This window comes from Anas acuta, chromosome 1, assembly GCF_963932015.1.
Source record: "Anas acuta chromosome 1, bAnaAcu1.1, whole genome shotgun sequence".
Classification (NCBI taxonomy): Eukaryota; Metazoa; Chordata; class Aves; order Anseriformes; family Anatidae; genus Anas; species Anas acuta.
The window spans coordinates 160,951,041-160,961,390 of record NC_088979.1 but is presented as its reverse complement, the minus strand read 5'-3'; the positions used below and the strand labels follow the sequence as shown (position 1 = coordinate 160,961,390).

The following is a 10,350-nucleotide window of genomic DNA, read 5'->3' as shown; positions in this document are numbered from 1 at the left end:
TCTTCCCTGTCTCAGGTAGCATCCACAGTACCCACACATGACCTAGCTGCTACCCCAGTCAGGTGGGTCCCAGCCCCTGCAGCACAACCGAGCAGTCTGCTGGAAGCCTCTCCAGCCCTTCTGCAGCCCAGGGGAGGGATGTGGGGTGGTTATGACCAATCCTTCCCTTCCCTTCTCTGCACATGTCTGTGTGTGTGTGCTCACAAGCAGTGGCACAGCACAGAGCGCTGATGATTTCCTTGCTTCTCTAGCAATTTCTCGACCAGAGCTCTGGAGAAACCACAACCTCTTCTAGGGTGATGCTGCAGAAAGAAGCACATCCACTATTCCCCCAGGCCTTGCTGGAGCTGTGCCTGCAGAGCACCGGGGCCATGCAACCCCCCCCGTGGGGGCTCTGGCCATGATTGGCGCCCTGTATCCTGATGTCACCTGCTGGCAGGGTATATCTGGAGGAGGAAGGACACCTCGAGACTTTTTCTACCCAGACTGCGGGACAGAAGTTGAATGATTTGCAAGAGGAGCCCTTGGGACTGTAAGTATTTGCTGGGAGCTCAAAGCAAATGAGGGTAGTTGGGGGGGGTGCAAGCGAAGCTGGCTGCAAAACCTGGTGGAGAGAGAAGTCCTTCTCCCCATGGGGGAAAAAGGTTTGGATTTTTATGCTTGTAAAGTTTGAATGCACCCAGTAGCTATGAGAGAAAGTTGTGCTTCTGTTCAGTCATGCCTGTTTCTTCTTAATTAGGGCTCAGTGCTGGGCAAAAAGGTTCGTGCAGCAGCCGTGGTTTGTCTCAGCAGGCAGCAGGCTCTGCCATCCATGGGGCCACTTGGTTTCTGACCCCGGCAGCCCTTGGTAAGGGCTTGCTGGCAGCCCCTTGGCTTGTGAGCTCAGCACCATGAGGCCCCAGGGGTGGTGGGGGCAGGTGGCTGGTGCCTGCTGCCCAGGTGCCCAGCGGTGCACACCGGGCTCCTCTGTGGGGAGTTTTTGCGAGTGGTGCTGCATCTCCTGCATCACTGAATGCCTTCCTTGGTGTCAGCACCTAACTGAGGTTGTCTTTCCAATGCTCCCCATCTGGGAGGCTGTTGTGGCAATACAGTTCAACTTGAAGTGAGTTTCTGTCTTTTGGAGTACATCCTCTTTCATTTGGTTGTGGTCTTAAAACCGCTGATAGAACAGAGGGGCTGACATCCTGTGTGAAATGGGATCAGAAAGAGCTGAAACTGCACGAACTCCTTCCACCCCTATGATTAGCCAGCTCAAGCAACTGAGACTGGAGCTGAGACTCCTCACTCCTCGCAGGCATCTCACACTGGATACAATATTTCCTGATGAAAGCCTGGCTGCAAGAAAGATGCCAGTGGCTCTCGAGGTCAAGAAATTACCATCAGAATTATTACCAAAAAAAAGAGAGTATTTCTTCCTGGAAACTGTCTATTCCCACTGCATCACTGTGTGGAGGGACACAGCTCATGGAGGTTCATTCAGTTCCTGACACCCCTGGGTGACACCAAGAAGATAACAGGATGCATGAAGAAGCCTGTACCTGAAGTTACCAGACAGCAGGGAGAGATCCTACACTGGATCTGTCTAAAGAAAGTCACGTGAGGCATCTGTGTTATCTGTCAGGGAAATTTTCCATAGCAAATCAGAGATTAAAGGAGAGGAGGGGGCAGATTAAAAAGTCAGCACTTGTCAGTAGTGCTCAAGCCTCTTTAGGTTCAAAGAAAACTAAAAGAAGGATGATTAACCTGGCCAGCAACCCAGAGGTGGGATATCTGACGCAACGGAGATAAGCACATTACTGTGCATTAGGTATAATTAGCATTCGGACGCAAGCAAGGCTCTTACCCAGAGGATTAAGCCCTGGACTAAACAGAAATGCTGTCAGGGGCAATTAGGTAATGCCTTGTCAGAGGAGGGGGCAGAGGAAGTGCAGGGAAAAACATCTTGCTCCCCAGCAGCCTGTGCATCCACAGCCATCGGCTCTCGCCCAGGAGCTGCATCCCAGTGCTGGCGGCAGCAGAAGAGCTCTGACATCCCAGGACATCCCCAGGGCCAAAGCAGCTAGAGGAGACCCAACCGTGTCAAGCATTTGTCAAGCCATCCGCTTGGTGTGGTACCAAGGATTGCCAAAGCACCCAGGTATGGGGAGGTGAAAAGCTGGGAAATTCCCCTAGGAAGATGTCGTGGTGTTTCCTCTATTTCTTCTGGCTGTGAGCTGGGGCAGCTGGCTCCCAAGGTGGGGCAGCCCTCGTGCTGCTGTCCTCTTTGACATCAATGGAGGCATCTTTTCCTGCGGGTGATGGCAAGCAAGTCCCACCAGCTCAGCAGTGGGAGGGCAGCTTGATCCCTGCTGCAAGATGGAAGCTGTTCTGCAGCATTAAGGTTGCTTCCCACCCCCTGCCCTTTCTTTTGGTGATGTGTGGGGAGTACAGGTGAAGGGAGGTTGGTAAGGAATATGACATAACGCGCTCTTTTAGTTGCATTGAATGCCATTGCTTGAATTCATGTATGTAAGAGATTTGATGGGGTGTGATTTGGGCAGATCCTTTTTGCTTCCAAATCCCATGTGTAGAGTAGCTGATATGTGGATACAACTGCTTCAGATAAGGACTGAGTAAACTCCAAATGCTGAGTCTTCACATTAGCTTTGGATTTAGCTATGGATTGAAGGCTGGGGCAAGGCAGGAACTCAAAGAACTAAGAGGAGCTGGCTCTCAATGACATGCTTGTGATTAAGGTACCATGCTGGCAGATGGCAGGGGCTGGTGAAGTGGGGAGGGAACTGAGCAGGGGCTCATCTGCCTCTTACAAGTCTTGTGTGTCAGACAAAGGGCTGGAAACCTGTTATCCATTTTGTTTCTTCTGTTGTAGTTTTGGGAGCAGCCCTTGATAGAGGTGCCAAAAATCTCCGCATGCCAGATGCACTGAAGGTGCCTAGAAGTGGGTCTGTGCCTCGCAGACCAGGAGAGGAATCTGGCACTGAGACAAGTGCCCCACTGATGAGAATTTCTCCTGAGGTGGAGGCATAGTATTTTATGTGGGGGTGTTAGCAGACCTGCCATGGGGTACAGTTTTCCTATGCAAAGAATTTTCTTGTAGGGCAGTACTGTTTAAATCCCTTGCTGGTCCTGAGCATCACTGAGGGACTGGATTCTCCCTTGGTGCAGATTCACACAGCTGTGGGACCTCACATTGCTTTGGCTTGAGCCCAAACTGCCTTCACCTCTCAGTTTGGCCTTAAAAACTGGGAGTCAGAACATTTTGGCACACCTCCCAGCTGCACAGTCCAAGTCATACTGATTACGGCACCTCCAGTCCCATTCTGTAAAAGATGTGCTTGTGACAGTGCTTGCCTGTCCAGCCACTGTGCCATGGGGATAAAGCCGTAAATACTGGGCAATTGCTCAGGTTCTCCAGAGATGACAGCCAAATCAGTAATTTCGCTGATTTGAGCTGATCCCTGTGTTTGTGGGCACACTGTGTGCTGGGGAAGCGTTGTGTATAGCATCTGTGCGTACTTCAGCTGCAGACACAACCATCTGCTGCTCCATTTGGGGCTGCTGGAACGGGTCCAGCCTCCTGCAAAGGATATTACAGCTGAGACAGGAGCCCAACCACAAGTGACAAGAGAACTAGCATGCCTCTAGGTGCTATCATTAGGATCCATCCTACCGCCGTCACAGATGGAAAGATGTCGGGGGTGAAGTATTCCCAGACCACCACGGATACAGAAACACATCTCTTTGCCTTGCACTGATCTGGCGGTGACACGGGAGGATTGCCTGGATTCTCTTTTGCCTTGTTCTCAGGCCTTGCTTTCCAGCACTCCGGCTATTTCAGGCACTGTCAAAGACAGGGGCTGTCTTCAAATTGAGAAGAAAAAAAACATCTTTGATGGCATTCATAGTTCTCAGATTAAAAGTCTGGAGTGTCACTGCAGGTGATACTGGGGATCAGGCCGGAGCACTATGGTGACATAATGGGATTAGCCTTCAGTACTAAAATCCCGAAGGTAATTCCATAGGCTATTCCATCAGCCTGGCTGCACAGGGACAAAAACCTGGGGAGAGCAATTATATAATGGCCATGGGGAAGGATGTGACTTCAGGGAGGGGAGAACAAATTGGCAATTATTTTTGTCCATAAATGGATCTGGTCAGACCACTCTAGCATACTAATTAGCACAAAACTTGATCAAACTTGATCAAGGGCTGGGAGCTCCCCCTTGGGCACTGGTGGAAGTTATTGCTGGCCTCTCGGGGGGGGACCAAAGGGTCCTCAGTGCAGCAGCTCTGCCCTCAGGCAGGAGAGGTGTCCCCCCCACGAGAACTGCTACCTGACACTTAGGTAGCCCCTGTGATGTGGAGCTTGGTTCATGTACCGTGTGGTACAGAGGGGGTCAATCTACGTAATATAGTGCTTAAAACCATCAAAATGGACACTTCCTGGGGAAAGTAACAGGCTTTGATCTCCTACATCCTAAGAAACTAAATTCCATCTAAACTAATCTCCAATGCTTTGCCCTAGCCTTCTTTACAATATTTCGGAGATCCTGTACTATTTCCCATAAGGTTGGTACTGACAAACTTGAGGCTGTAATTGCAGCTGCACCTAAGGGCTCACCTAGGTCAGCACCCCATCTTCCTCCGTGTGCAAGAGGCAACACTTAGGCACAAGTACAAGAACAGATGAAATATATTGTGTTTCCCAAGGACAGGACACTTCTCTAAGCCATAAATCCATACGTGTGTCTTTGTGGCTCCTAGTAGTCATATCCACAACTGGTAAGTAGAAGCACCAGCACTGCAAAGCAAACTGGAATACAAACAACACTGGCATGACCTCTATGGTTCTGCAGGTTCTGGGGCAAGCTGCTGCAGCAGCCATGTCAAAGACAAGAGAAGATGTAACCTTCCATAACTCTGCACGTCATTGGACTGTGGGATTAAGTGTTTTTTTTTGTCCCTAGCAGGAGTGTTCATGGTTTGGTGTCTTAATTCTAGCATGCAATGATGAAAATCAGTGCCATTCTGCTTACTTTGTGTACATTATGGTCTTTCTTTTTGTTTAATGTCTTTATGTTTAATTCTGTCAAAATCGTACTTCCCATAATTATTCTGTCACAAGACTATTGATACCTAGAAATGATAAGCAGAGTGTTGCGTCAGCCCTTGCTGTTATCTTGCAGACAGAAGGATCTGAGCAAGGCATACTCCTGTTGCACAAAACAGCCCAGCAATGAGTGAGAATCCCACCACCAACCTCAACACTGGAGATGCTCCGACTGGTCCCACCACACCACGCAAGGGGCCTCCCAAGTTCAAGCAGAGACAGACAAGGCAGTTCAAGAGCAAGCCTCCTAAAAAAGGAGTAAAAGGGTAAGGGTATTTTGGAAAGAACAGAAACAATTTGAGTTGGGTTGCTCCCCACTGCTAAGCTGGGCTCCTGGGGCACCATCTTCCCCCACACAAGGATCCAGGAGGTTTCCCCCTGCCCCATGGTGCCATCAGCTCTCCTGTCATGGTGCTGGCCCACCCCAGCCCTGAGCTGTTCCTCATCATCTGCTGCCCACACTCCTCCCTCCCTGGTGGGGGTTGCAGGGCATCTCCCCTTTCCTGGGTGCTGCCGGCCCAAACTCACCCCTCACCTGCTCTTCTCTCCCCTAGGTTTGGAGATGACATCCCAGGCATGGAGGGGCTGGGCACAGGTAAGCGCTGTGGGATGTTATTGTCATGCCCTCTTTAACGCAAGTGTAACCATGCTTCAGCACGGGAGGGTACTGTCTGGGGTGGCCTCTGTCTGCTTGGCTTCTCCGTAGATCACGGGGTCACTGGAGGGGGCTAGTACTCCCTCCGCAAACTGCCATGGTCATGTTTGTGCTTATATACACCACAAGGTAGAAAGTGTGTTTAGGCATGCTTCCATTTTTGAATACTTTCACTTGGCTGCAAATATGCTTGTTTGTCTTTGTTTTCTGCTAATACTCTGGCTAAGAATTTCAGCAGCATGAGGTTCTCAAAGAAATGCCAAATGCTAAGCTATTAATAGCAAAAAATCACAGGAACTAAATCTCAGATGGTTGACTGTTTATGTTATCACCAAAATCCTAATTTTAAGAATTTTAGGCACCCATCTGGAACTGAGAAACATGCACTGGATGACCTGTAGCCAGTTAAAACTTAGATGGCAATAACAGCTGCCCCTATCAATGAGTTACAGATCCTGAATATTGTAGACGAAATTATTCAGCATCTGATTTGAGATTGCACATTTTCCAGGATATCACAGGTTGGTTACAGGCAATTTATAAGAACAGGAGAAGCCCCACAACCAGGATGAATTTTCACACTAGTCTAGATACTGAAGAGACCATAGTCTTGTTCACAGAGAAAGATGGCACAGGAGCAAATGCAGTGACCTGTTTGAGTCTGGTAGGTAGCACCAAATGTAAAGAGCTCATCAGCTAATTTAATCTTCAAGTGGGTTCTCATTTTTCTTGTTCTTCCCACATTTGAATGTTTCCTCTCTAAAGCAGCCTTTCTATTCATACAAAAGACATCCAGGAAGTGCCACAACCAGAACCCATTTCTGATTCTCTCTGTTTTGCAGATATCACAGTGATTTGCCCATGGGAAGCTTTCAGCCATCTGGAACTGCACGAGCTGGCCCAGTTTGGGATCATCTAAAGCCCCAGCATCTCTACTGGTGTCACCTGGTGACTCCACAGAACCCACCATGGTCTTCATCACCTTTGACACTGATTTTTGGCCCTTACATCCACCTGTTCATGGACAGGGCGATTTTGTAAGAGCTAGTTATGAGGAAGTCCTTTGCAAATTAATTTGTCAAAGAAGCTATTCAGGACCCTGAACAGACTGCATGCTCCATGTGATGAAACTACTGAAAATGTCTTAATGTCTCCCTGCACCATACCCTCTCTTCTCCCACTGTTGTAGATCTTCATGTGTATGCAGAAAATGGGAGGGTTTATTTGAACCTTTTCCCTGGTTAGCTGAGATAGTGTGTGCATGGGTGTGCATGTATGTCTAGACCTCATTGTATCAAGCCCATTCTTTTTAATTCCTTCATTCCTGACAGTTTTCTATGTAGTATTTCCACTGGTATATTCCCAGGTTTTCTGGACCACCAATTAGATGCTGAGACTGTATCTATAGAGAAGAGAATCAGAGTAAGTAGTTGAGCCATTAGGGCGTTTTTAAGCAGCAGGAGAGCCTCCCCCAGGGGTTCACCATAAGGAATCTGCTGCTGAGGTTCACCTCATCAAGAAAGGGGGAAAGGGCTCAGAAATTTTCTCTCTGCTGTACTACCCACCAGCTTATGAGCCAGAAAATTCTGGCTGTTCTAGTAATGCTGAATGAAAACACATGTGTCTGAGATCAAAAACTAAATGAATTAATTAATCCTTCTCATTCCTTTGTGACTGAGTGGTTGGGATTCCAAAGAAACAACCCTCCAAATGGCATTTGGTGTCCTCTTCTTCGATGGCAGGCTCCTGTGTGACATTTATTCTGTCCCTAAAGCCATACATATTTACATGAGGAGTTTGCTCCCCAAGACATGTTGCTGGTTCAGAAGACATAACAGTTTGCCACCAAATAGTGCCAGTAGTCCCGTCTCATCTAGCAGAAGATGGTATTGAATTACTTGCTCTCTCTTCCCTGTATTTAGCATGGACAAGTCTCTCTTCATCCCACCCATCGGCAGGAAGGCTTTTCCCCTCACCCTCTGGCAGCTTCAAGCTCCAAAGCCTGTCTGGACAAGCAGGCAAATGGTTGTTCCCCCAGGAGAGATAAGAGCAGAGCAGGTGGGGAGGCAGGGGGAGACTAGGATTTGCAGGCAAGCACGGAGCAAATCCACTTAACCTCATCGATTTTTGTCTCCTGGTCTCTGGCAGCCTGAGCACTGGCAAGCAGGGAGGCACTTGTAACCACTTAAGTGCTCAGGGAAGGCACCGAGACTCCCTGCTACCCTGGCGTTAGGGAGGGAAGGGGGTTCATTTTGGTCAGAGGCAAGGAGTAAGCGTTGCTGTAGCTATGTGATATTCAGAAGGGGAGATGGCATTTTGAATCATTGCCTTCAGTTTCACAAGCCTCCTTGCATACGAACTACCTCCCCCTGGTTTATCTTTCCTATGCTGAGCATGTTCACAGGAGCAAGGAATGGCTGTGGAGAGGACAGCAAGTCCTGCCTGCAAGATCGATCCCCACGCATAAAGCATTGCTATAAATCCATGGCTGTGCTATAGTTATCAGCTAACGTCGTGCCAGAAATAAAAGCTAGCAGTTTTCATTTAAAATATAGCTTCAGCACTAAAAGCTAAAGGAAATTCTTGCTGGCAGTCCAGAGTAGAGCTTTATTATTCAGCACTCCTGTCATTAGCAACAGCAGTAAAACAGCGCGGGTTCAGACCAGCAGCACAATCACAGCACTGGAGTCCTGTACCATTTCGCTAATTGCTGTACACAATATTTCCCTGGGCAGAGGCGGTCTGTCCTTTCCGCTCACTCCTCATTTCTCACATCTTTCTAACCTTTTAAGGTTGTTCTTCCTTCCCTGAGTGTTCTGAATGTAAATGACATTTTATTTAGCTTTTACTGCGGGAGACTGATTCCATTTTTCTTCAAGCTTGTGCTAGCCCTCTCCTTTTGTGGTTAAATGTGAATGTTCCTATGTCAACGCTACTGCGATTTCCCTCATGTTACGCCATCTTGTAGCATGTGATCCTTATTTTACTTTCTCAGTCTGTCCTCTTCTATATGGGAAAAGACGCAATGGATACAGTTTGGGATCCTGCAAGCTGGCTGCCTCTATTTTCACAGAGTTTCTCCTTATTTTAAGCAGGAATACACCAACAGGAGAACATTTAAATTAGTCCTTTTGCTCCGTTATCATCCCAGACCTTGGGAAAGCAGTACAAAAATAGTGAGATTCTCAGTCATAAAATACTGGTGTAAAAACAGAGTTCTCCCTAGTCCAGAGACAAGAATTTCAGCAAATGGGAAGGTCCTGATATAGTTCTACATCTGACTGCCATAATCCCTGCTCCCACCAGAGAACCACGCCTCCAGCAGGAATGCACACATACCCCAGTCTCATGCTTGGCTGAAGAGCTTTGCCAGAAGATGTTCTGAGTCAACACAGTGTGTTAGTTAACTTAAAAAAATAATAATAATTTCTATGCAGTAATAGGGATTACATTTGTTCCTGTACTTGTAAGGAGTTCCAAGACTTAGAAGAAAAGTCTTTAAACATCCTCACAGTTGTTTTGTCTTGTCTGAGGGTCCAAGTTTTTTCTAAAGAGATATAACCTCTGAAGCTTTAATTTCTCAAGCAGTGAGAGATGGCTGTGGTACAAAAAGCAAATATATTTAAATAGTTTGTTGAAGGACTGCAGTCTATATACATTGTAATATGTTATTCTTTGTTCTTTTACTATAAAAACAAGTCAAAAGCAATAAAAAAATTAAACAAAAATGTTTTAAAAATCCTACAAATGTAGTCTAATTTACTTACAAAACATATCCAGAGAAAGGCAGATGATTCAGCTTTTCATTCTATAATCCTTGCCTTAGGAAAGCTCTGAGTGCCAGTCACCACTCCTCATGAGAGAAAAGTAGCTATTTATCTCCAAACAATAGGCAATAAGGTCTTAACCATGATATCATCTGAGAAGTAATTCTTCTCTGGGTGATGATTGGTGTATTCTCCCAGGCGTGGTGCACACAATTTCCTCAGGGCTTAAATCTTTTAGCCAGTTTTGTCTTTTGGGACTCAGTGCAGCTGAGTGTCAGCATGCTTCTACCCCATAGCAATAAAGGACTTAGAGACATGAATGCCACTCAGTTCCCTCTGTTTGCTGTGAGCTGCAAACATTTATCTCCCTTTGCTTCTTGTCGATGATGAACTTTCTAAACCTTCATAGAAGTTTCAAGACAGGGTCAATTGCCTGCTGGTAATGTGTTGCTAGGTCTCAGTGTTTTCTTTTGTACCATCTTTGCAGGTGCTTTCTTGCACCTCACTGCTGCCTGTCTAATCCAGAGTCTGAGGAACAACAAGGGATGTTAAAGCTAGGCTTTAAAAAAAGAAAAAAAAAAAAGAAAAAAAAAAAAAAGCTGTTAAAACTTAGTGCACTGATGCTGGGCACCTCCAGAGGTTGTCCTGCCTGCCTGCTGCCTGCCCAAGACAGGGAGCACTTAGAGCTCCCAGGCTTCTCCATACCATCTGCCAACCACCTGCAGTGGAGCAGGCAGAGCTAAAGCCACTTTGCTGGGAGCACATAGGATTTTAATGAGTCAGTGGCAATGTTTAGCGTATCTTTAAAAAGCACTCCT

At 47.1% G+C, this 10,350-nt stretch overlaps 1 protein-coding gene across 2 annotated transcripts; it reads left to right on the top strand.

Annotated features, from left to right (window-relative positions):
- Positions 1-228: 228 nt before the first annotated feature.
- PDE6H (phosphodiesterase 6H) lies at positions 229-8,020 on the top strand. Of its 2 annotated transcripts, none has more exons than XM_068668903.1 (4): positions 229-532; positions 5,191-5,376; positions 5,665-5,705; positions 6,608-8,020. In XM_068668903.1, the coding sequence occupies exons 2-4, from the start codon at positions 5,237-5,239 to the stop codon at positions 6,682-6,684; spliced, it is 258 nt and encodes an 85-aa protein (XP_068525004.1). In that variant the 5' UTR covers positions 229-532; positions 5,191-5,236; the 3' UTR covers positions 6,685-8,020. The 2 variants fall into 2 exon arrangements, with proteins under 2 accessions (XP_068525004.1, XP_068525003.1); XM_068668902.1 differs by having other exon boundaries at positions 242-532; positions 5,187-5,376.
- The last annotated feature ends 2,330 nt before the right edge of the window (positions 8,021-10,350 follow it).

Excerpts from the sequence above, each read along its gene's own strand:
- PDE6H (XM_068668903.1), top strand. The coding sequence starts at position 5,237 with ATGAGTGAGAATCCCACCACCAACCTCAACACTGGAGATGCTCCGACT. Across the intron at positions 5,377-5,664 it reads CCTAAAAAAGGAGTAAAAGG|GTTTGGAGATGACATCCCAG; the intron begins GTAAGGGTATTT and ends TCTCTCCCCTAG. Across the intron at positions 5,706-6,607 it reads CATGGAGGGGCTGGGCACAG|ATATCACAGTGATTTGCCCA; the intron begins GTAAGCGCTGTG and ends TCTGTTTTGCAG.